At 48.4% G+C, this 26636-nt stretch overlaps 1 protein-coding gene across 3 annotated transcripts in view; it reads left to right on the top strand.

Moving 5' to 3' along the window:
* Positions 1-21634: 21634 nt before the first annotated feature.
* The window catches only part of NSD1 (nuclear receptor binding SET domain protein 1), a 141337-nt gene continuing 136335 nt past the window's right edge, over positions 21635-26636 (top strand). The window contains exons 1-2 of one of the 3 annotated variants that reach the window (XM_042991658.1): positions 21635-21739; positions 23672-24615. In XM_042991658.1, the coding sequence (XP_042847592.1) occupies positions 23689-24615 (927 nt within the window). In that variant the 5' untranslated portion in view covers positions 21635-21739; positions 23672-23688. Of the gene's footprint in view, positions 21740-22356; positions 22538-22832; positions 24616-26636 lie in introns of those variants that run through there. The other 2 variants (XM_042991648.1, XM_007085531.3) reach the window with 2 other exon arrangements.

The following is a 26636-nucleotide window of genomic DNA, read 5'->3' as shown; positions in this document are numbered from 1 at the left end:
TCCTTCCCCATGGGGCCCTGGGTGGCACAGTGGGTTAAGTGTCCCACTTCAGCTCAGGTCATGATCTTGCAGTTCGTGGGTTCAAACCCCATGTCGGGCTTTGTGCTGACAGCTCAGAGCCTGGAGCCTGTTTCAGATTCTGTGTCTCCCTCTTTCTCTGAGCCTCCCTCATTCATGTTCTGTGTCTCTCTCTCAAAAAAATGAATAAACATTAAAATAATAATAATAATAATAATAATCTCCTTCCCCTAAACTGAACACCAGGAAGCAAGCACTGCTTTAACAGTTTTTTTAATCAGTAGTTCTGAAACCTTAACACATATCAGAATCACCTGGAGACTGGGGTGTCTGGGTGGCTCAGTCAGTTAAGCATCCAACTCTTGATTTCAGCTCAGGTCATGGTCTCAGTTGGTAAGGTCAAACCCTGCATTGGGCTCTGACAGAACAGAGCCTGCTTGGATTCTCTCTCTCTCTCTCTCTCTCCCAAAATAAATAAATAAACATTAAAATAATAAAAAAATAAACTTAAAAAAAATCACCTGGAGGGCTTGGATTGCTGGGCTCCACCCGTGAATTTTGTATTTGGCAGGTTTGAGGTGAAGTCTGGAAATCTGCATTTCTATCGAGTTCTCAGGGGATGGGCACCACTTTGGAAAGGACAGTTTTAAAGAGGCATACAGTTTAAACAATTTAAACAAAAACTCCACTGGCATAAAGGATTTTCAATGAGAAGCAACCCCTTATATCCACTTTCTCTGCTCCCCAGGGGAAACTGTGTCTTCTTGCATGCTTCCCCCCTCCTCCTGTTTGTATAGCCCTAGATCCAACTTAGTGGTTACTATCCTTGCCCCTAAAATCCAGGACCTCGCCTGGCAGAACTAAGGGGCAGTATAGTGCTGAAGGAACATAAAGAGACCCATTCCCAGGTACAGACACACTCAGGTGCACACCCTAGGCCTGCCACTGCCCACCCCTTCCCACACCCCAGCTCCCTGAGAGTCTCCCCTCCCACTCCTCCACCTGCTGCAGGATTTAGCCTAATCCCTGAGTATGTGCTTAAGGCAGCTGCAGCTCTCTCTGAGGGGAGAGGGCTCCCCTCTGGAGGAAATCTCCTTGTATTCTCTTGCTATGGAAATCTGACCTTTGTCTGCACCTGGGCCCCACGGCTGGGGTCTGTCCCCAAGAAGTGGCTGAGGAGGGGGCGTGAAATTGCCAACAGCTGAACACACCCAGCCTTTCCCCACATCCTCTCCAACCCAATGGCTGTTCACATTCCATAGCACCAGCTCTTTCCGGGCCCCCCAGTGCCAGGCTCATGTTCTTGTGTGGGTACTTGGGGCGCAGCCTGACATGGCCCTGCTGGTCTTGCCACCTGGCCCTGCGTGGGATGGCTGTGGATTCCTCACAGCTCTTGAACCTCCAAGTCACCCTTGTACCCTTCAGAACTCAGCTATCTCCTCCTCCAGAAAGTCCACGCTGAACTCACAGCACAGCCTAGGCATTCCACTGCTTTGCACAACTGGTATGACCCACTGATGTCTCTTTCTGTCCCACTCAGGGCAGGGGCCTCTCAGGCTCCACCTCTGGGAACTCAGGCCCAGTGCAGAGCAGGCCAATCTAAGGCTTGTCAAATAACCGTATGATCTGGTAAGGGTGACAACGTGGTTCCCAGCCAGACAGGTCCTTTCCTCCAACAACTGAAGCCCAGGAGAGGTGGGTTGGCTGGCAGGACTGAGACAATGAGACCAGTATCAGGGGGCACAGCTCTAGAATCTTGAAAAAGGAACAGCTCTTAGATCCTGGGGACCAAGATTATTATTGTTGCTGGGGGACCCAGCACACATGCTTAGGAGAGCTTCACCAACACGGCAGAGCTTCTAACCCTGTGTGGGGGGGGGGGGGGGGCTTCTGAGCAACCCCTGAAGAGAGGTTAAAAATAAATGACGGGTAGCATGGAATTCTCTAGCTCAGCACAGTCCAACAGAACTTTCCGTAATGATAGAAATGTTCCAGATCTGTACTGTTCAAGACAGTGGCCACTAACCAAATGTGGCTCCTGCGACTGAGGAACTGATTCATTTAGTTAATTTAAACATAAATATAAGGAGCTGTGTATGGACAGGACAGTTCTAGAGCCTTCACAAAGGGGCTGCTCTAAATTCACACATGGGGAGTTCTCTCCAACTTAAACTACTGAGGGGGAAATGGGAGGTACAGTGTGCCTAGGGCATTCAAATCCATGTGAAATAAGTGCCTGAGGTTGTAGGGATGCAATGGTTGGGGAACGGTGGGCAAGTGGTCACAAAGGTTGCTTCTGGGGAGGGGAACTAGGCAGCTAAGGTAAGGGAGGGAGGGGACCTTTGTTTCTTTATATTTTTGTACATGGTACGTGCATTACTTGTTTACAAAGATTAAAAATAGAAATTTTTTCTTTAAAAAGTAAAGAAAAATCACCAGAGAAGCAAAGTATTCCCTTTGGGTACACACCAGCTTCCAAGGCTGGCTGGCCCAAACCTCAGGCTGCCCCATTGCCAGATTCAGAACCTGCAGGGCCTAGCACCCTCCTAGACAGCCACACCGTCCTTCTGCCTGCTTTCTACACCAGCTCAGGCTGAAACCAAGGCCTATTAGACGCAGCCGGAACTGACCCCCGCCCACTCCCCAAATCCCTCGCTTACCCCTCCTCCACCTAGTCTCCAGCCCCAGTAATTGTCTTTCTCTTTTTGTACCACCCCAAGCTTACATGAACCTCAGGGCCTTTGCACTTATAGGTCTGTGCCCGTAATGCTTGTCCCTGGTTCTTTTGGCTGGCTCTCGGAACAAAGGTCACCTCTTAAGAGTGTCCTCTCCTGAACACCCTGGCTAAAGTCCTCCCTCTGTTATTCCATATTTTAGCCCTTTATTTGTTTTCTTCTGTAACTATCTTATTTGTTCATTCTTTACCGGCTGCCACCTCATTAGAAGGTGAGCTCTGAGAAGCTAAAGGGCTGTTCTGTCCACAACTGTATCTCAAATGTCTACAATGGGGTGTTTCACACAGTAAGTAGTCCATAGATGCTCATGGAATGAATACATGTTGAATGAAATTCCCAAATTCAAAATTCAAATCCCAGGTTGGCAAACTGATCTCAAAGAGGCCTCCCAAACCCATTGGGAGCTGAGACAATGCCCCTGTAATATACATGTAGCCTCCTGAGGGAACCACAGTGATGGGCCCCACAGTATCCACAAAAGAGATGGTCAACCCATCCTCTGACTTGGGGCCTGGTCCTGATGTGGAGCTGGAAACCCAGGGAGGCCTCAGGACTGCCAGTGCCCTTAAAGGACCTCCAGGCTCAGGGTTTCTGCTTGTAAACCAGCATTCCCCCACAGTGTCCAGGATAGCATGGGAGATAAGGGACCAATATCTAAGAAAGGACTGTAAATATACAAGAAAAAGACACCTCCAGATGCAAATACAGAGAGCATATGATAAGGTAATTGACCGATAAGGATACAAGCATGTGAGAAGATCCTAACAAGAAGAGTCCAAGAGGAGCACCTCAGTGGCTCAGTCAGTTAAGTGTCCAACTTCAGCTCAGGTCATGATCTCACAGTTCATGAGTTTGAGCCCCACATCAGGCTCTGTGCTGACAGCTTGGAGCTCAGAGCCTGAAGCCTGCTTCGGAGTCTGTGTCTCCCTCTCTCTCTGCCCCTCTCCTGCTTGCTCTCTCTCTCTCTCTCTCTCTCAAAAATAAACAGTAAAAAAAAAAAAAAAAAAAAAAAAAAAAGAAGAGTCCAAGAGATGCTCTCATTTTGCACCTATTAGACTGACAAAATTTAGAAAGCTAGAGAATGCCAGGTATTGGCAGGAATATGGGGGACCTTTCTAGACTGTAGGTATAGCCATCCCAGAGCCGTCTGGGAGCTTGCAGCTAATTACATAAATATATATCCTATGATCTAGCAATTCTGCCCTGAATGTACACCTCCAACCCCCAATCCTCACAAATGACCACACAGAAAGGCTTGGGATGGGGTTGGAGGCACTCTGGAGTTCATTACTGGGAAATGAATCAGTAACATGTATGGAGGACCCAATGGACATAGCCACATGGAGGGACCTCAGAAACCTAGTGCTGAGGGGAAAGGATAAGAAGTAGAATGAGCTCTAAAGCATAAAGCCATTTGGACAAAAGAAATGACACAGAAACCACACATTATAAGAGCACACACAAAATCATTAGCACAACTACCTGAAGGGCAGGGTGGTAAGAGTGGGGAATGAGGATCAAAGGGAATTCAAAAACAGACAAAAGAATGAGGCCCAGGAGAAGCAGGTGCCCAGGTGAGGGGTTAGTGATACTTCTAGGGGAGGTGACCCGGGTGCTCAGGCTGGGAAGAATGAAGAGCTAACCAGACAGAAGAAGGTCTAAGTGTGTGTGTGTGAGAGTGTTGGGGGGCAGAAAGTGCAATAAATCAACAAATGTTTATTGAGCACCTACTATAGGCCAGGTGCCATTCTACTCATTGGGTATACCCTGTGATAAAGATAGGTAAAATCTAGAGATGGAGACAGACATTACACCAACTCTTAGGAAAGTGCTAAGTAAATACAGACTCTCAAGGCCAATTGTCTGCAGCTCTGATGGTGACTACAATGGTGACTGATCCTGACCTGGCTCAGAGAAGGGCTCCATGAGGAAGTGATATTTGTGATGAAGGAGGGGAGCACTTGGCCTTGTGGTTAGTGTTAAGCATTCCAGGCAGAGGAACAGTCTCCATGAAGGTCTGGAAGCAGGCAGAGGAGTGGGGAGAATTTGAGGCATTCAATTCCAGTCACTTGGGCAGAGCATATACAGAGTAAAGGAGAACATGATGCCAAATGCGGCCACACTACAGACACCCTTGCAGGCTGTGGATTTCATTACCAGGAGAGTGAAGAGGCCAGAAAGCAAGGGGCTACTAATGCAGATGTGGGGAGATGGGTGAGGAGACTGCCACAGAATCTAATTGATTCTGGATTCTACAGAGCTGGGAACAGGAACAGCACTCCCAAATATACACATGGTCTCCCAAGGGGTCAGAAATAATGAGCCCCAGAGAGTCTACAAAGGAACTGTCCACTTCCCCTCTTATTCTCTGACCTGGGACCAGCACTATCCTGCACAGCTGCATTGCAGTCCCCTAGGCTTCCACCAGAGGTAGGGGGGCAGCCTAGGCTTGGAAGGGTGTGTGTGGGGGGAGGGTGCTGGTAGAGGATGGAAAGAAGTAGAAATTTATCTAAGATGTAGAATAAAAGGATTTGCTAATGGGGACAGGAAGGAGAGGAAGGTGGTCAAAAACTTGTAGATGGAAAAGGGCCAAGAATTGGGAGACCAGGTAGAGTGTGTTTTAGGCGCCTGAAGAAGGGTAACAGGGAAGTGGACAGGGCAGATAATGGTGAAAATCTAAGACGAATGCACTGTGCTCGACCCTGAAAAAAACCAATAGGGACCCAACACCACCCCAACTCCCCCATCCTTGTGTCTTGCATCCCAACCTCTCCCAGCTTCATGTCTGGGCCTCTTCCTTTCCTTTCCTCATCTACCTCTTCTTTCCTCTCTGGTATCTGCCTTGTAATTGTGTCCTGGGAGAGGTCTCCAGCAGAGAGAGAGAGAGAGAGAGAAAAGAGTGGAGGGGGATCCAGTAGGGTGATGGTGCCACCTACTGGAAGCTACAAGAAGTGCAGCATCCCACCTCATCCTGCGGAGTGAGGTTTGCATCCCTTGCTATACCTACAGAGGTTTCATGAGGGGATCCTGTGAAGAGATGTCTTCTCCTGCTGGTGATCAGGTCATTCCTAGAGGACTATTCAGTTCTGGATGCTGTATTTTTAAGTGTGGTGCTGATAAGCTCCTCTCCACCCCATCCAGGGGAATCACTGGTAAGCAAAACTACTATAATTTTTATCCCTGCTCGCGGCGCCTGGGTGGCTCAGTCGGTGAGTGTCCGACTTCACCTCAGGTCATGATCTCTCAGTTCACAAGTTCGAACCCCACGTCAGCTGTGCTGACAGCTCAGAGCCTGGAGCCTGCTTCGGATTCTGTGTCTCCCACTCTCTGCCCCTCCCCTGCTTGTACTCTGTCTCTCTCTCAAAAATAAATAAACTTTTTATTTATTTATTTAATATATGAAATTTATTGTCAAATTGGTTTCCATACAATAAATAAACATTTTTAAAAAATTTAAATTATCCCTGGTCAAAAACCTTCCACTGCCCTCAGAATTGGGTCCAAGATCTTTTTTTTTTTTTTTTTTAAGTTTATTTATTTATTTATTTATTTATTTTAGTAATCTCTATACACAACTTGGGGCTCGAACTCACGACCCTGAGACCAAGAGTTGCATTCTCTTCCGACCGAGCCAGCCAGGTACCCCTGGGTCCAGGCTCTTTAACAAAGCATTTGAGGATTTAGACCCGGCCTTAGAAACGCTTCATTCCTATTAGTTTCAATCCCAACCTCCTCCCTCTGCTCTCCCTCCCCCCTTCCCAACACTCCCCCAAGCATCTCCACCCCTTTTTACAGGTTGTTCTCTCTTCCTAGAACACTCTCCTTCTCCCTACCAGTTTTACAAACTCCTACTCTTCTTTCAGATCTCAAATTCCATATCTGCCAGGAGGAGATCTTCCAGCACCCCAATATTAACTAGGCAAAGAGGGGAGGGAAAGAGTGTTTCAGGCAGTGGGAACAGCATGTGCAAAGCCTACAATGCTTTCAAGGAAATGGGAGGGGGCTAGAGACCAGAAAAAAGGACAGAGCTGGCACACTGCAGCCACAGACCTCCACATGGCCTGGCCAGTTGAAGGGTTGATTCCTGGTGAGTGACGAGATTTTCTGATCAGATGTATGTTTGGAAAGGCCCACATGAAAGTAAGCCAAAGCCAAGTGAGAAATGCCAAGTGAGAAAGGCAGTGAAGAGGCTAAAGTGGGTGTGGGGAGAACAGGCAGGGGTTGCAAGGTGGGAAATGATGGGTGGACCTTTGAATCCCTACTTCTTGCTGTCTGGGTTCTGAGTTGAGACTCCCAGTTTTTGGCTGTAGCCTCCCAGAGGGGACCCCTACTTACTTCAGTGTGTTCCACACCAGCTCTGGCTGCCTGCTCCAACCCCCTGCACCCAACTTCTCATCTCCTGGTGCTAGGTTTTCAATGCTGCCCACCCCTCAGACCTAGAACCTGTGTACTGTGGGAGCTGCCACCCCATTTTAGAGCAGGACAGGACTCTAGGCTCAAAGTTGGGAAGTCAGTACTGAGTGGCAAAGATGATGAACCAGAGTCTGTTTGCCCGTCTGCCCCCTCCACTACACTAGGTGGCCTAGCAGTTACTGGCAGGGCTCTGTCACCTCACGGCTGGCTGTATGATTTTAGGTGGGTGGCTTTACCTTTCTCTGCCTCAGCAGAGATTATTCAAGTCTTCTACAAAATTGGAGTAATCACAGTAAATTGTTCTATGGGGTTTGTGAAGAAATAAAATGTCCATAAGGGGCCCAGCACAGCACCAGGCACATATTAGATGCTCAATAAAAGGTTGCTGTTCACATGAATACTGTCACAGGAACTTAACATGCTCATTGGGGAAATGTGTTTCAGAGTCGTGAATCAGGGGAGGACAAACAAAGCTTGTGGGGTAGGGGACAAGCTGGGAAGGGAGAAGAAAGCAAAGGGAGCATCTCAGAGCAGGTCTGGAGCTAGGATGCCCTGAGTTCCAAGCACAGAGCAGGTGTCAAGGGCACCAGCTCTGAAGGCCTTGAATGTCACATCAAGGAGCCCCCCAAAATTTTGGAGTCAGAGAAGGTGCAGATAGTTCCTATACCCAGGGGTGGGATGCTTTCTCCTCTACAGGTGACAGCACTGGCCTTGGAGGCCCGAGGGAGCTAGGACAGCAGAGGAGGGCACTGGCAGCAGGGAGCACATTCTCAATCCTCAAACTTGAGTCCAGGGAGCTCTTCCCAGGCTGGAGAACCTCCCCTATGTAATTCCCCAGCTAGTCACACGGTGGCAACAGTGCAACATGAAAGTCCTCTTAACCACCCTTCTTTTCAGCCAAAACAAGAGCGAAGTACCAACGTATTCTAGGTACCTCTAAGAGCTCCTGCTCCCATCACTAGGCAGTGCTGCCTTGGCTGAGCTACAGGTTAGACTGCCGTGGAAGTGAAATATTAGATAGGACATGGAGGACTTTCACATTGGCTTTCTCTCTCAGAAGTTTAGCTCACTTATGTAGCTTTTACTTTTGGAGGTGAGGTGATGGGACTGTTTCCATCCCTGTGAGGAGAGGAACCAGGATGAGGGATGTAGCAACTTTAAGCACCTCCTCTGTGCCAGGCACTATGCCAGACATTCATTCCTACATGAAATTAGCACACAGTAATGAGGCATCCACTGTGTGCTGGTCACAAAAGACAGCAACAAATAAAGAAATATTTATATGTTTATTTTACATATAAAGATAGATTTTAAAATACATTTGGATTAGAAATGAGCACACTGCTTAACAAACATTAATTGAAGGGCACCGAGCTGGCTCTGCCAGGGGAGCGTGAGACTCTTGATCTTGGGGTTGTGAATTCAAGCCCCCCCCCCCCGTTGGGTGCAGAGATTAAATAAAATTTTATAAATAAATAAATAAATAAATAAATAAATAAATAAATAAATAAAGTAAATAACCTACCTTGAGCCCGAGGTACCCAAGACATGCAGGTAGCGAGTTTGGAGCTTTGAGACAATCTAGACCAGAGATTGAGACTCAGGCATTGCTGGCATTTAGGGAATGCCAGTGATGAGCAGATGAGACTCCTCAGGAAGACTGGGTAAATGATCAGCAAAGTGGGCCTTTATTTGCTGGACAGGAAAAGTGGGAGGCATGCCTGCGACATGAACGCATAGAGAAAGGCTTGTAGGAGGGGTAACAGACAAGAGTGGGAGTCCCCGGAACCTTTTCAATTCCAAGAGGTCAACAGAGTCCAATACTGCCCGAAGTGGAGCATCAAAGGTTATGAAATGCCCCCAGGTTTGGTCAAATTGGGACTGTTGGTGACCTGAGGACAGCCTGCAGGGAGACGAGGGAGGAGATGAGGGAGGCCCTAGGTGGTGGAGAGAAGAGGCAGAGTTTGGCTACAGGGGCAATAAGGTTTTTCTCCTGAGATAGCGAGACTACACTGTGGGCTGCCATGGGGGAGCAAAAAGACCGGAAGGTTGGAGCTCCAGAGCAGCAAGAGGAGCAAGATGAACAAAAGCGGAGGAAGCATGAGGGCGGGATCCAGATCCCAAAGGAGAGCTGGCACAGTCGACTTCCGTCTCCTTTGGGGAGCAGTGGGAAAGAGTTGGTGATGGCAGAGGGCCAGCGGAGTCGCTGGCTAGATCTGGAGCACGCCAGACACCACCGGATATTTGGCGGCCTTTTCCCAGTACAACCCAATAAAGATCACCTTTTCCTGACTCCAAGCCAGCGGTGCAGATCGCGCGGCCCACAGCCTGGCCACCGCTGATTGGTCCGCGGGAACCACCTGACCGAGCCGGCAGATCAGAGGCGCTCTCCTAGGAACGCGGCCCTACGGGTGGCTCAGAGCTGAGTCCCAATCTGCAGTGCAGACCCGCGGCCCAGAGGGCCACGTGCGTGTAGCCCCTGTGGACCAGGGCGGAGTTCCAAGGCTGCGGAACTCCAAGGCTGCGGTCCTGCCTTCCCCCACCATGCCGGGTTTCCGCCGGCCCAGAAGTACAAAACCCGATCCCTTTTGCTAAATCTTCTTTCTACTCTCTCGCCCAGTGTTGCTGCCTGGCCCACTGGTCCAAAGCGGTTATTTGGAGGAAGACAGAACCAAGTTCAAGTCACCCACCATGTGACTTACGACAGGTGTTTGATATTTTTGAGCCTTAGGTTCCTTATCTGTAAAATGGTACTATTGATACTTACCTAGATGTTTTTGTGAGGATTGTGAAACCCAGTTCCTGGTACGTGGTGAGCTCCCAAAAATTATTGGTTATGTTTTATGATTGTTAATACTGCTAACTATCCTCAAGGAACTCACCATCCTGGTCACACATGGCCTTGTGTTAAGGCTACTTTTTATTCCTGATGCCTTACTAAGAATGTAAACTGCTTGTCAACAAGGATGTGCCAGTATGCCTTTACAGTCTTCTGACCTTACAATCCCTTCATTTGTTTTCCCAAGGGTAATTGTAACCTACAGAAACAGTAGTTGTAGAACAAAATCATGGAATCTATAGCACAGAAAACAGCAGTTAGATGAGGATATTTATAACACAAAAGGGTGTACTGGAAGAACATTTTTGAAGGCCAGCTCTGTGAGCTTAGGCAGACCTTGATTTTTTGAATCTCATTAGAACAATAATCATGAATCACTATTCAAAGGTCATATTAACTCCCAACAATCCCACTTTATAGACAAGATATACAGGTACAGAGAGGTTCATGGCTATTAAGCAGCAGAGCTGAGGAATTCAAACCAGGCCTCCTAGGTCACAGTCTGTGTTTGTAACTTCAGAGCTTGCTGCCACTCAGACACCAGCACAGGCAGCTAGCACACTAAAGACCCACCATACCGATCTATGGAGAGGGAAAAGGCTTCTGCATCCAGGAACCAAAGGAGGTTAGTGTGGCTGAGAGGTGGATAAGGAGGGGAACAAGGTAGGCAATGAGCCTGGACTTGCAGGCAGGACCTCATCTTGGAAGGGTCTTAGGCCATAGTGAAGAGCTGGTGTCAGCACATGGAAAGCATGTGACAGGGTGTTCTAAGGGTGTTTCTGACTCATCATTGCCACAGGTCTGGGATATAGAAGGCAGCAGGGGCCTCTGTTACTATAGTTTAGCTTCAGTCCCTGCCCGCTGGAGAGACCCAGGCCCAACATGGCCCTAAATTCCCTGGCAGCCCCCTGGGATCCCTCCCTGGGCAGGGCTGGAGATGCCACCAACTTGAAGCCTCCCAAGTCCTCCTTTCTGATCTTATTTGTTGCTGTAGGCTCATTAATGCAACTAATCAGACTTTCTGAAACCAACTGCATCCTCCCATTGACTATCCAAGCCTGTGCTTCCAGTTTTGATTTGGAGATGTCCTATCATTTAAGGTCTCTGAAATTCTCCCCAAGGTTCTTGTTATCAACTCTAGACCCATAAATTGACTCTCCGTATAAGGGGCCCAGGATTTGCGGGGGGGGAAGGGGTGGCTTTTTGACTGTCAGGCCTCAGGTGGTCATCTCATTATCTTGTGTTACCACTCACTCTTTTGGAAACTCCCTGGGATTCTCCTTCTCACATTCCCTGTGTTTTCTTACTGCCTCTCCCATCCCCACCAAAGGCTTCAGGTCCCATCTCCTCTGTGATGACTCTTGCAGGATATTCTCTTGCTTGGCTCTTCTTCCAGATCTTTAAACCACATGTATGTCGAAATGTGGACAGGATGTCTACCCCTAATGTCCCTTGGGCTCCCCAAACCTAACATGTCCAAAAACCAGTAGCTGCCTTACTTAAAATCATTCTTGCTAAAAACTTTAACCCAAATCTAATCAAGCCCCTGACCTAATGTCCACTTTACTGGAAATGCAGGGGCAGAGGAACAGATTAAATGACACCAAGGGGAAGCATCAGCTAACTGCAAACAAGGGGCATTCTCAGGATAACTGGCCCGGGCACTTCAAAAGCCAAATGTCATGTAAAACATGATATGGGGGCATTTTATTATTTGTTTGTTTATGTTTTGATGTGTGGGAATTTTATATGATTAAGATTTTTTTTAATGTTTTTATTTATTTTTGAGACAGAGAGAGACAGAGCATGAGCAGGGGAGGAGCAGAGAGAGAGGGAGACACAGAATCCAAAGCAGGCTCCAGGCTCTGAGCTGTCAGCACAGAGCCTGACGTGGGGCTCGAACTCATGGACTGTGAGATCATGACCTGAGCCAAAGTCGGATGCCCAACTGACTGAGCCACCCAGGCACCCCTGATGTGTGGGAATTTTAGATTATAAGAGGCATAAGAAATACAAAGACCAATACATGATATTGATTAGTTTATAGGTCAGAAAAACCATCTCCCAAAGACATTTGGCGAAAATTTGAATATGGAAAGGGTATTAGATATTGAGAAATCATTGTTAGGTGGTATTTTGGTTATATAAGAGAACATCCTCATGTTTGAGAGAAGTTTGCTAAGTGCTCAGGTGAGAAGTATCAGAATATATATTTTTCACTTTGAAATGCTTCATAAAAATTATCTATGGACAAGTAGGCCACAAAATGTTAACATATATTGGAGTGCCTGGGTGCCTCAGTCAGTAGAGCATGCAACTCTTGATCTCAGCGTCCTGAGTTCAAGCCCCATGTTGGGCGCAGAGCTTACTTAAAATATCTATCTATATATTGACATATATGGAATCTAGATGACATTGGTCATATTTTTCTTTCTTATTTTTCTGTATGTTTGAAAACTGTCACAATACAATATTAACAACAACAACAACAACAGAAAGAATCTATTTCCTATCCCTGCCCCAGCCATATTTCTTCTGTCTCCCCATCTCAGTGGTTGATAGCTTCATTCCTTTAGCCACCTTATCTGAGCTGGAAACTGGACCCTGCCTTGACTCATCATATTCCCTTAATGCTCCTTTTTAGTTTCCAGGTCCTGTCCATTCTACCTTCTGAAACCCTTTAGTCCATTCTTTATCCCCATTTCCCTGCCACCATCCTGGTCCAGGTCACAGCTACCTCTTGCTTCATGACCTCAGCATCTTCCCAGTTCTCCCTCCACTCTCACCCTCCCCCATGGTCCCACGGCCATCTTTTTCAATGTTACATCTGATCTTGGCGCTCCTCATGCCAGCAGAATTAAGCCCTAATGCCTCTGAGCCTTTTATAGTCTGCTTCTGATAACTTCTTAAAACTCTCCTCTCTCCCTTTTAGCCACATTCAACCATTTGGTTCCTCTATATTCCGTTTATATTCTTTAAGAATACCTTCCAGAAGGGTGTCTCAGTTGGTTGAGTGTCTGACTTTGGCTCAGGTCATGATCTCACAGTTCATGAGTTGGAGCCCTGCATCGGGCTCACTGCTGACAGTGCGGAGCCTGCTTCAGATCCTTTGTCTCCCTCTCTCTCTCTGCCCCTCCCCACTTTCAAAAATAAATAAACATTAAAAAAAAAAAAAAAGAATATCTGCCAAGACCTCCTGAAGGGTGGAGAATATTACAAATTTGCAGACAAAAAAACGTGTAGACAGGAAGTCTAGAGACTAGCCAAACTCATTAAGGGGCACAGGCATGTTGGTTCATTTAGCTGGGCCTCATTTCTGTTCCCAAGCTGGCCCCCATGGCTTACCTTTGTCCCTATCCCAAGAATGTTGGCCAGCTGTGCTGCCATAAGTCATAACCTTTTTTCCCCCCATTAAGCAAAACCTAGTTTATTACTGCAGTAAGGGAGAATACCTCCCTGACTAGATCTCAGAAGACTTTTAAGGTCTGGGTTGGGATGGACTAAAGTAGATATTTCAAAGAAGGAATCCAGCCTCAAGTCATTCCAGCTTTTAGAAGTCACCCACAGAAGGTAGCCCTGTCTAAACCCTCCTTAGCACTTCACACTATCCTGTGTGTGTCTAGGGATGGCTGGCACTTAGGGTTTAGAAAATGTCGCCTATGGTCAATGTGGTATAGTTCTCCTGTTTCTGCAAGCCTGGGTGCCAAGGCTACAACCTTACATTCCCCCTTGCCCCTTCGTCTACTGTCCCCTAGAACCCTGAAAGAATCCAATCATGAGTATGCCAACTGCTTAGGTCCAACTCTGGGCTCAGGCCCCAAGGCCCTCAGCTATTCTTAGCTTCCTTGAGCCTATACCTCCTGCCTTCCCTCTTACTTCCTACCTCTCCAAGAAAACAGAGGTACTGTGTGGGACCGCTCTCAATTTCCTTCCATTCTCACTTAAAACATAGGCTCTATTTTGCCTTTCCCTACACATTCTCAGAGTATAAGGGATTTCTCCTTTGCTCCAGGGCCCATCGCTTCACCCACAATACATTCACACACTTTGCACCTCCTTGACCTGAGGGACCTCTTGCTCCTATACCTTTAACATTCCCCTCCCAATGGCTTCTTCCCAACAGCATTATACACACTCAAAGATTTGTTCATTCAATCCACAAATATTTACTGAGCACCTAAGCACCTACTCCACACCAGGCCCTGTTATGGGCATTGGAAACACAGCAGTAAAGGAGTCTTGACCTCTTGGTACTTATATTCAAGACAGTGAGAAAGATGGGAGTGTGGGGGGTGGGGAATTAGTCTATGAAAACTGTGTAGTACATAAAGATAGGCTTATCAGTCAATGGAACAGATCGATTGAGAATTCTAAAATAAACCCATGCTTCTGTGTTCAGTTGATTTTTCACAAAGGATGTCAAGACTATTCATTGGTAAAAGACAATGTTTTCAACAAGTGGTGCTGGGACAACTGGATATCCACACGCAAAACAATACAGTTAGATCCCTATCTCACACTACAAATTAACTCAAAACGGATCAAAGTCCTAAATGTAAGACCTAAAACTATAAAACTCTTAGGAGAAAACATACGGGTAAAATTTCATGAACTGGGATCAGGAAATGGTTTCTTAGATATTACCAAAAGCACAGCAACAAAAGAAAAAAAATTGGCAAGTTGGACTGCACAAACATTAAAAACTTTTGTATTTTGAAGGATTCTATCAAGAAGGAGAAAAGACAATTCACAGAATGGGAGAAAATATTTGTAAATCTTATATTCAATAAAGGACTTGTATCTAGAATATGTGAAGAGCTCATTTAACTCAACAACAACAAAAGACAAATTAACCAATTTTAAAAATGCACAAATAATCTGAGTAAACATTTCTCCAAAGAAGATATACAAATGGCCAGTAAACACACTAAAAGGTGCTCAATCATTATTAGTCATTAGGGAAATGCAAATGAAAATCACAATGAGATACCATTTTACACCTACTAGGATGACTGTACTCAAAAAAAGCAGATAACAACAAGTGTTGGTAAAAATGTGATGAAGTTGGAACGCTTATACATTGCTAGTGAGAATGTAAAATGTTACAATCACTTTGGTAACATCTTCAAAAAATTCTTCAGAGTTAAACATGGAGTTACCATCTGGCTCAGCAATTCCACTCCTAGATTTATACCCAAGAGAAATAAAAACCTACCTCCACACAAAAATTTGTACACAAATGTTAAAAGTAACATTGTTCAGGGGTGCCTGGGTAGCTCAGTCAGTTGGGCATCCAACTTCGGCTCAGGTCATGATCTTGCAGTTGGTGGGTTCGAGCCCCACATCGGGCTCTGTGCTGACAGCTCAGAGCCTGGAGCCTCCTTCAAATTCTGTGTCTCCTCCTATCTCTGCCCCTCCCATGCTCATGCTCTGTCTCTCTCTGTCTCTCAATAATAAATAAACATTTAAAAAAAGAGTAACATTGTTCATAATAGCCCCAAAGTAAAAGCAACCCAAATATCCATCAACTGAGGGAAATCAATTGATAAACAAGTGTGTTATATCCATACAGTGGAATATTATTCGGCCATAAAAAGGAGCATAGTACTGATACATGCTACAAGATGAATGAACCTGGAAAACATTATGCTCAATGATAAAAAAAAAAAAAAGCCAGACATAAAAAGACCACATATTAGGGACACCAGGCTGGCTTAGTTGGTAGAGAATATGACTCTTGATCTTGGGGTTGTAAGTTCAAACCCCACATTGGGCATAGAGATTGCTTAATAAAAAATTTTTTTAATAAATAAAAGGCCATATATTAAATGATTTCACTGATATGAAATGTCCAAAATAAGCAAATAGAGACAGAGAGTAGAGTGGTTGCCAAGGCCTAGGAGAAGGGAGGGAATGGAGAGTGACTGCTAATGGGCACAGAGTTTCTCTTAAGAGTAATGAAATGCTCTGGAATTACATCATGATGATGGTTGCATAACTTTGTAAGTTTATTAAAAACCACTGGATTGTACTCTTAAAAGGGTGAATTTTATGGTGTGTGAATTATATCTCAATAAAAATAAAATAGAGAAAGAAGTAGTAAAAAAAAAATCAGATAATTTCAGAGAATGACAATTGCTCTAAGTCACTTCAACGGAAAGATGTGATAGAGTGACCTGGAGTGGATAGGGTTTCTGAAGGTGAGGGAGGAGCCAGGAGGTCCTGTCTGAAGAGGGACTCTTAAGCTGATTGACAGAATCCTGGGAGACCTGGGAGGGCAGTCCTCCAGGCAGAGGAAACAGCAAACACAGGCCCTGTGGTGGAACAGTTTACACAAGACCAAGTCTCTTCTGCCTTCAGAAGAAGGCAGATGACGGTTGTCATCAGGATGCATAATAACATAATGGCTTTAATTGAGAAACAGAGTCATCTTTTTGGACTGATAGTCAGTCAGTTGGCTGAGGGATTTGATGATGGGGCCTGACTGCCGTTTTAGAAATAAGGGGGATGTTTTCTCCAGATCAATAGAGCTGAAAAAAAAAATAGAGCTGAATCTACAGCCCCAAGGTTTTGATTAAGATGTATTTAAAAATTTTTTAATGTTTTACTTATTTTTGAGAGAGAGAATGGGGGGGGGGAGGGGTAGAGAGAGAGAGGGAAACACAGAATCCAAAGCAGGCTTCGGGCTCTGAACTGTTAGCACAGAGCCTGACGTGGGGCTCAAACTTGTGAACTGTGAGATCACGACCTGAGCTGAAGTTGGGAGCTTAATTGACTGAGCCTTCCAGGCACCCCAGGGATGGTTTAAGTCTTACCTATTTGGTCCATAATTCAAACCATAATTCTTTTGTCTAATGGAGACATGAACATGGAGAAGAGGGGAGCGGACAGATCAGGCATTAGGAAATGTTTCTCTAGTACTTCTCTGTGCCTCACAGTCTTGGGCTTGGTCACTGGAGATCAGAGAAGTATATGTCCTGAGCCTGGTGTAAGGGGCTCACCAACCGGCTGGGACTGTATTTGTAAGCCAATGGTTACTGTAGTGGCTCATTCAGAGAAAAATGACTGCCTGCTGGGGTAGGATCAGGGAAGGGTTCCAGGAGGAGGAGTCTTCTAAACTGGGCCCCGAAGATTGAGTAGGAGTTTGCCTGACAGTAGAAAAGGCAGAGGGAATAGTATGAGCACAGGCTGGATGGAATACAGCCTGTCCAGGCACAGTGAGTACATTGGGCAGCCAGGGAAGTGATGAGGGCAAAAGGGCAGGGATTAGTGGTCACCACACACAGGGCTTTCATAAGAGAATATCTGAGAAAAAGAACACTTGAAGGTGGAAACTTGAGTGCTTCGGGCTGGGGCTACAGGGTCAGATTAGCAGAGAGAAACCTGGTATTTGGGGTAGGAAGGAAACACTGCTGGAAAACTATATGGTTTCAGATGTGGCCAATCCTTCCTTGATCTTAAGTAGAAGCTTGATCCAGTTCTGGGGAAACCACTGAGTGGGCAGAGAAAGGAATTCCCAACCCCTAGACCCATAAAAAGGGATGATTGTGGTGTTTACCAGCAGCATTTAGGACTAATTAGCAAAGGCCTCCATACCTCCCCACCAGACCTGGCTGTTTAGTCAGAAAGCAGATGATGTTCACGTCCAGTGGTGATGAAGAGTGTGAACTGGGAGTTTGGGTTAGGAGTTTGGTTTTGACAAAGTCATGCTTCCTCTCTTGAAGATGGGGAGAACAACAGTGCTCAACTCAGGATTAAATGAGAGGGTGTCTTGGAGGATATCTGGAACAAAGGAGGAGAAGCCACAACTGTTACTGATATGACAGTTCTAGCATATCCCAGAGGCAAGACCCCGGCCAGGGTAGTGTTTCTAGAGGAAGTATCAATGTCATCTGGACACTGCTGGCAGAGTGAGCTTTGTACTGCATAGATGTGATCCATAACCTTCCATGGTTTCCTACTGATCTCCAGAGAAAGCCTAAATTCTTTAAAAACTCTTTTTATTATTTTTTTAATGTTTATTGTCGAAAGAGAGGGAGACAGAGTGAGAGCAGGGGAGGGGCAGAGAGACAGGGAGACAGGAATCTGAAGCAGGCTCCAGGTTCCAAGCTGCCAGCACTGACCCTGACATGGGGTTTGAACACTTGGACAGCGAGATGATGACCTGAGCCCAAGTTGGACCCTCAACCAACTGAGCCACCCAGGTGCCCCAAGCCTAAATTCTTTAATTTGAACAACAAGGCCCTGCATAGTCAGGCACCCATGGCCTTTCCTATCCTTACCTGAGACCTCTTATTGCTTCCCTGACTGCCCCTGAGGCCTCCCCAAATCCCCCAGCACCTTCAGCTTCTCTCTTACTGTTCAGCTCTCTACTTTGTTTTTATATATCTGCCTTCTTCACAAGGCTATGAGGGGAGAGCTTAATAAATATCTGTAGAATTAATGAATGAAAGGGGGGCAGTTCTAAGAAAAAAGGGGTCACTGTACACTGGCCAAAAGTCTTGACAGGTATCTATCTCAGCAGGGTGGGAATTATCAGTAACTATAATTCACAGATGAGGAAACTGAGGCTAAGGTAATCTCACTGCCTGACACTCAAATTCCTGAACACCTGTGGGTGAGGCACTGTGTTGGGCCCTTAAAGACGGTATCTGTGTGCCAGCTAAGAGCAACAGATAAGGCCAAGCACACCAGGTGACAGTTAAGACTCTGACACCTTGCTTAAACTTTTGGACTTCAGTTCTTCACAGGGCTGCTGAAGGGTTAAAGGAACTAAGGTGCGTCAAGTGCCCAGCATGGTATCTAGCATACAGCAGAGACTTAGCACGTATTTGATTCTAATCTCAGTCTTAAGGATGAGAGATACAGGGCCAGAAAAGGTCCCTGAGCAAAGATGAGGAGGAGGGTAGGACCAAATCCTGTCCCTTCTTCTCTGACTTCAAGAGCCAGTGTCCTTGTGAGAATATGTGGTCCTGTGGGTCCCTTCAACCCAAAACAAACATACATGAGGTGCTTGGCCAGGGCCTGGTGGATGCGGAGGCCCCAGAGGGGGCTGTTGTAGTTGAGACCATTGCAGCCAAATTCTACTTAACAGGCAGGAAAGTCCAAGAGTTTTACCCTGGGGTTCCAGTAACCTGTTCATCCAGATGCCTGTCTCCCTTTTAACCCCTACTGCTTTTTCTTGGGGGCTGGAAAGTTGTAAAGAGGGTTTCCCGTAGAGCAGTGATGTCCAGAGGTCAGCTCTGGGAGGAACCATTGTCCCCGTACCTCTTCATACTCAGCACCTTTATTTAATTGTCTTTTCCTGAGGCCTGGGGATTCTTGGGGCAGGCATCTAGTCCTTTGTTTTTCCCAGCACCCAGCATATTGACCAGAAAGCAGAAATTGTTTGCTGAATGAAGCAATGAATTACATTTCAGCATTCACCAGGTGCTTAGTCTGCACAGGCTCCTAAAACTTACCTTTCCCTTGGAAGAACCTCACAGCCACCCCTGTTCATTTTGCCACAGGTGAGGAAACTGAGGCTTGGGGCTGTTAAGTGACTGGCTCAAGCCCAGACAGGGGCAGCTCTGAAGCCCTCAGGTTGGTCTGTGGGAAAGTAAAATGTTGAGAGGAGCCTTGATGAATTGGGGCAATTGGCAGGGGGTAATTGTCAGTCAGAAATGCTTAGCTCAAATTATTAGGTGTGAAGAAGGAAACAGTCAAAGCTTCCCCACTGAATTGCCCAGATGGGGTTGGCAGGAATGACTCCTTAGCAGAGCAAGGGCTGGTCCCTGTAGGGCAGGACCCTGTGGTGTAGACCCAGCTTTTCTCTGGCTGGTCCTAGTGCACAGAACACTACCAACCTTACTTTGTACCCGGGAACCTTCAGAGTACCTCAGAGGCCCCCTGGGGTCATAGTTGGAGTGCGGGGGTGGGGGTGGGGGCGCATTACTTTGGTTCCAGGGGACATCTTCCCTCTAAGAAAGCCTGCTTGGTGTCTTGGCAGGGGCTGCATCCCAGCACCTACACGGTGTGCTATGGACCTGTTTACTTGCGTGTCTCCAGGGCTGGACTGTGGGCTTTGGAGAGTAGGAGATTAGGGGCATCCTGAACTCCTAGTCTACTGGGGCCAGTCTCCGGGAGAAAGGTGGGGAAGGATTAAGGGTGGCGTTTAGGGACTCCCGTGCCGACGCCGCGCAGGACAAGGCCAAAAGCGGCCTTTCTCCCAAGTGGGCTCACGGCTAACAGATAGAAGGGCTGCGGGTAAACACTCCACTGGGGCAATAATTATGCACATTTACTAAGCTCAGGGAGGACTCATGGTCACGTGGCTCTCGAGGGCGGCGCCCTCAGCTTTGAGATGGAGTTAACTCTAATCACAGAAGGCTTTCTGGAGGAGGCGGGATTTTTATGGCGGTAGGTTGTGGTTTTCTCTCAACAGCGAGGATGCCCTTAGCACTTTAGGTTAACAACTAGCTGCAGAGGTGAGCTTTTTGCCGGGGTTCAAGCCCAGGGGGCGACGAAGTCAGAGAGAACTGGGGGAAGGGCTTAGGGGGCCGGAGTCTCGGGGTGAGGCTGGGTTTGGTTTCCTTGACCTGTCCTTACACCGTCTTTGATGGTTGGACGCGTCGCGGCCGCTCTAGGCCAGAGCTGCGGGGCCCCGCGCGCTGGGTGCAGGCCTCGAGTTCCAAGACGCCCTGGGAGCAGACAGCACACCAGGCCGAGGATTAGGCGATTAGGCCATTAGGCCTGGCTGGGCCAGCCGGGCGGTCCGCCCTCCCAGCGCAGTTCCGCCGGGGTCCCGAAGCCCGGCTCGCAGGGGCGAGGCGCGCGCTCCCGGGGGATCAGGGCTGCGGAGCAAGCGGCCTGCGCTGGGCGGCTGTGGCACGAGAGGGCCATCTGCCTGGGTGCGGAGAACTGCAGCGTCCGCGGTGCGAGGCGCGGCCCCTCCGGGCCCCCAGCTCGCGTCCCCTGCCCCGCGCGCACACACCTACTGACGCCCGCCCGCGCCTGCGGCCCGAGTCCCCGTGCCAGGCCCAGACCCAGACTAGGCGCGGGAGGCGGTGCAGGGATTAGTGGACCCCTCCCCCCAGCGCTCCCCTCGCCCCGCCCGAGGCAGCGAGGACCCCTGGGCTCGGGGGTGGTGAGGGAGCTTCGTCCCGGTGGTACCCGGGCTGGGGACACGGCCTCACTGGGCGGGGGCCGCACGGCGGCAGGCCGAGGTGCGGGCGCGCAGTCAGGCTGCTGCCCGGCTCCGGTGCGGGGGGTGGGCTCGGCGCGGGGGTCGCCTGGCCTCATCCCCCGGCCGAGGCCACGGCCGGGCAGCCAGTGCCCGGGCGGGTAACCCGACCCGACCCGGCTCCCGATCGCCGCTCACCCCGCAAGGCCGGGCAGGGGGAGGGAGAGAAATAGGGAGGAGGGGGAAGGGAAGGGGTGGTGGGTGAGGGGCTGTGGGGACCGCAGGGCCGAGTCCCCAGCCTGACTGCGCTGCTCTAGGGCGGCTGCCTGTTTTCCCCGGAACGAGCCAGCCCCCTGCTTCTCGGGCGTCGGGCCTGCGGCAGGAGGGAGCCCTGGGGCTGCACAAGCTTGGCTCTGGGAGGCAGACCCGAGCTGCTGCCTCCATTTTGTTTCCTGCTCAGCTTGGTCTGTGGTGGTGGTGGTGTGGGTTTGGGGTGCGGCTGGGCAGGGGGTTCACCTGCGGCCACGCCTGCTCGGGGCCTGAGGCTTCGAAGACCCCAGCCCAAGCCCCCAGGTGAGCCCCGCGGTAGGAGGGGGGTTGCCTTGGCCTCGGGCCGAGCCGAGCGAGCTGAGGGCAGGTGCCCAGTGGATGGGGAGCCGGGCTGTAACCTAAGATGGAGGCTGGGACTGACGCGGGCCCGAACGGGGCCGGTTGGGCGGTCGGACAGGCCTCAGCCGGGCCAGGTGCCGCCGGGGATGGGGCTCGAGACGGGTAGGGTTCAGGAGCCGTGTGCAGCCCGGGGCCAGCGTAGCGCCCTGAGGTAGGTGAGGGGATCTGAGTGCCACCCACGACGCCCGCAGGCCCAGACACTCCGGGGAGGCGCGCGAGGCCCCTGGGGAGCCTGCCTCAGGCCCCGCCCGGGCTGCCGGGCCGGCCCGTAGGCCCGGGCCGCGAGCGGGCGCGCAAGGGGAGGGGAGGGGGCGGCAGCGGCGGCTCCGCTGATTGGGCGGCGCGCTCGCGAGCCCGACTTCACCCGCCCTGAACCCCGAAGAGTGAGGAGAGGGAGCGCGCGCGCGGTGGGGGGAAGGGGTGCGCGCGCACTCGGTGCCCCAGCCGCACGCGGGCCGGCGCGAGGCGCTGGGTCGCACGCGCCGCCGCGGGGGCGCGCGCGGTGGGGGTGTGAGGAGGAGGAGGCGGCGGCGGAATAGGCCGGGGCAGGTCGCGCTCGCTGCCTTCTCCCCTGAAGAGAGACGCGGGGGGGAGGGGGGTGCAGCGAGCGGCTCCGCTCTCTCCCCTCAGCTCCGCTCGCGCCCCAGTGTAATGAGGGTCACCCCCTCCCCCCAGCCGGCCCGGGAGGGGGCGCGGGGCACGGTAACTAGTGCGCTTGGGTGGGTGGCGGGCAGGCGCGAAGAGGGAGGAGGCGGCCGGGCGGGGAAGATGGTGGTGGCCGTGAGGTGAGGGGCGCGGGTGAGGGCCGGGCGCGGCGCGGTGTTGGTGGCCCGCGGCGTTGTTGCCGCGGGCCCCCTCCCCCTCCATCACTACCAGCCGGGCTCAGGCCTAGCCGGCCCGGCCGCGGAGAACTTCCTCCCCGCGCGGCCCGTGCCCCGCCGGCCTCCCGCGCGCACCTCGGCCTCCGCCTCCCCACAGGTAGCCAGCTGGTGGGCGCGGGGCCGGCTACCCTCCTGCAGCAAACTTTGCTTGCTGCTTAATATTGATGAGTGCGATCGGCTCGGCCAGGAGGTGCTGCCGCGGCTGCGGGAAGGAGCGCGGCCCGGGCAGGCGGCGGCGGCGTCGGCAGCAGCCATGTTTGTCAAGCTGTAGCAGCTGCTGCTGCCCTGACTCGGCTTCGCCGGCTGCCTCTGTTTCTCTCCCCCTGCCGCGTCGTGGCCTCTGGGCCCTGCAGCCGTGGACTGAGCAGTCTTGCAGTCTGAAAGGCGAGGTTCGGGGTGCACCCGCTTAGGCCGACTCGCCTGCGGCCTGGGCACGGCCGCTGCAAAGGCTTCAGTGCCGGCTGGGCGCAGGGTGCAGCGCTATTGTGACCGCTGCGCCCGAGCGATCCAGGAAGGAGGAGGGTAACCTTTTTGTGCAGCGTCCGGGAGCCCCCTTCGAACCCTGCAGCCCTCTCCCTTTGGGAGATCCGGCCGCTGGACACCCCCCACCCCCCCACCAGCGGGGGATGGGGAGGACAATTTCTGTTTGAGATTTAGGAATTTCTACTGCCAAAGGGATTTTAATGTTAGTTCAGCCCAACTGTCCACCAGTCTGCAGTGCAGGAAAAAGGGACGGGCTGTTTGCATGTGGCAAGATCTGCCCAGCTCCGGGAAGATGGAGTTTGCGGAGGCTCACCGAGGCCATTTTTCCATCGTCAGCTGGGGAACTTTTTCCGCCCATGGAAGTGCAGCAGAAAGGCATTGAGGCCACTAGGCCTTCAGAAGTGGCTGCCATTTTGAAGATAAGAGTCAAATGGCCTGTAAACTAAGATTAATTGCTGTTTTTGGATTTCAGGTTGATGCTGGCCCAGGATGGATCAGACCTGTGAACTACCTAGAAGAAATTGTCTGCTGCCCTTTTCCAATCCAGTGAATTTAGATGCCCCTGAAGACAAGGACAGCCCTTTCGGTAATGGTCAATCCAATTTTTCTGAGCCACTTAATGGGTGTACTATGCAGTTATCGACTGCCAGTGGAACATCCCAAAATGCTTATGGACAAGATTCTCCATCTTGTTACATTCCACTGCGGAGACTACAGGATTTGGCCTCCATGATCAATGTAGAGTATTTAAATGGGTCTGCTGATGGATCAGAATCCTTTCAAGACCCTGAAAAAAGTGATTCAAGAGCTCAGTCGCCAGTTGTTTGCACTTCCTTGAGTCCTGGTGGTCCAACAGCACTTGCTATGAAACAGGAACCCTCTTGTAATAACTCCCCTGAACTCCAGGTAAAAGTAACAAAGACTATCAAGAATGGCTTTCTGCACTTTGAGAATTTTACTTGTGTGGACGATGCAGATGTAGATTCTGAAATGGACCCAGAACAGCCAGTCACAGAGGATGAGAGTATAGAGGAGATCTTTGAGGAAACTCAGACCAATGCCACCTGCAATTATGAGCCTAAATCAGAGAATGGTGTAGACGTGGCCATGGGAAATGAACAAGACAGCACATCAGAGAGTAGAAATGGTGCAGTCAAATCGCCATTCTTGCCATTAGCTCCTCAAACTGAAACACAGAAAAATAAGCAAAGAAATGAAGTGGACGGCAGCAATGAAAAAGCAGCCCTTCTCCCAGCCCCCTTTTCACTAGGAGATACAAACGTTACCATAGAAGAGCAATTAAATTCAATAAATTTATCTTTTCAGGATGATCCAGATTCCAGTACCAGTACATTAGGAAACATGCTAGAATTACCTGGAACTTCATCATCATCTACTTCACAGGAATTGCCATTTGTAAGCAGTTTTTGGTACAACTTAAATATATACATAAGTGTATATATACAGGCAACTTAAAGGGAAACATAACTGATTGGTTTTTGGTTGTTTATCAGTTCACAGCTGAGTGCCTATTACTAATGATAGGCTTTTTGGGGAGATTTTACTCTGATTTTTAAATTTATCTCTGTTGTATGATTTTTTTTTCCCTCAGATTTTTCCAGTTAACTCTCAGTTGAGGACTGGCTAAGAGTTAAAACTTTTAAGGGCCTTTAATTGAGTTCAGATTTCATTTTTCAAGATGGAGCATACATTTGTTTAGTTTTACTTAGTTATTTTTTAAATGTTTTGGCGTACTGGTATCATGAGTGCAGGTGAACCAGTTAGTTTCCTAGAGTTCTTTTTTTACGTAAGGCCTGGCGTATTTTTTTAGTTGATGGGGTGATGCTTGCTTCACATTGAAGTGCATTTTGGGTACAAATTGAAAGTAGCTAAGATGAGAAGACCTTGGACATCAGTCAAAATTTAAATTAGGCCAGTTTTTCTGAACTACCTGTTGTGAAGGTATAGTATCCTATTGCTGTAGGTAACTGCCACCATCAGAGTAGACTCTTGAACTTAGGTTTTAATTTTGAAGTGTGTGTGTGTTGTGGTATGTGTAAGTGTATAGAAATGGAAGAAAATCTACTTTGAGTTGTTATTTAGTAGTGCTGTGTATTGTTGTTAACGAGTGGTAAATGATAAAGTTCTTTTTTATTTGATCTTATACAGAATTTCTTGGATTGTCCATAGTTAGCGGAATGCTCAGTTCTCTTAGCCTCAGTTTCATCACCTTTAAAATCAAACTTCTTGGTTGTTAAAAAATTTTTCTCAGCTTTAAATATTTCATTCTGATTTTGTTTCTCCCCAGATGTATTGTTATGGTCACCTGCAGTGTCACCATGGAGGATCTTCTTACTTCCATGCCTCTGCAATCTATATAAAAGTTTAATCAGAAAAAAAATTGTATGTGGTGACTGTTTTGAGTGCATTAAACATTCACTTTACCGTATAGCCTTGATATTCTTTAAAGTCACAGAGAATGTGGGTGTGTTGCTTTTGTTTGTTGATTCATGTTTTAAATATGCTTTAGTACTCCTTGGTTTCTTAAGTTGGCAGTTGCACATTTTAAAAATTTGTTTTGGTAGTCACTTTGAGTCTGTATTATCCTTGGTATTTTTTAGGGTGGATAAGTTGTGCTGGTGACCTATTGGCAGCTTAGACAAACTCTTTCTTGGGTTCACATGGAAATTTTTTTACATATATAGTGATGCCCTTGTGTTTACATAAAATCTTGCATTTGACAGTGGAGATGTTTCTCTAGAAGCATATATATAATGACACATAAATCTGTTTCTTGTCAAAGAGATGTCATTGGAATATTGGCTCTATTATAAACAATTGAAAATATTGGAGCCTATAGACAGTATGTTATGTATCTAAAATGGGAGTTAGCAAAATTGTATATAAATAGAAATTTTTTTTCTGGCAGAAAGTATAAATTGCTTAAAGACTTTATGGGCTTGAAGAGGCGAGTAACCAATTGTAGGCCTTTGGTTTAAGGTCGTGGATGCAATGTATTGCTTTGATTTTTGCCTTTGATATTTTTTAGCTGAAGATTTGAAATAGTGAAGTCAGTGTTAGACTGCAAATTTAGCTGAATAACATAGTTTGGGAAAGGTGTAATTAAAAATAATTCTATATGGCTACACACTTAATATATACAGATTACTGCACAGTTGATTCATTGCAGCAAGTATAGAGCACTTACTTACTCTGCATTAGATTCTATGCCTAGGGCTGGAAATTTTAGAAAATCATTAGCAAATGCTGTTGGTATTTTTTGTTATGTGATACTTTGATTCTCTTGGTGAGAGTAATATAGTTATTAGGATTGTAAATTCCCTTTATAGAGTTAGAGAAAGGCACGTGATTCAAAATCATACTGTCTTGTTTTGTCTGTCTAGCTATAAGCAGACTGTTTGCCCTCTGCCATAAAT

This window comes from Panthera tigris, chromosome A1 (assembly GCF_018350195.1).
Source record: "Panthera tigris isolate Pti1 chromosome A1, P.tigris_Pti1_mat1.1, whole genome shotgun sequence".
NCBI lineage: Eukaryota > Metazoa > Chordata > Mammalia > Carnivora > Felidae > Panthera > Panthera tigris.
This window is presented reverse-complemented; position numbering and strand designations above follow the sequence as displayed.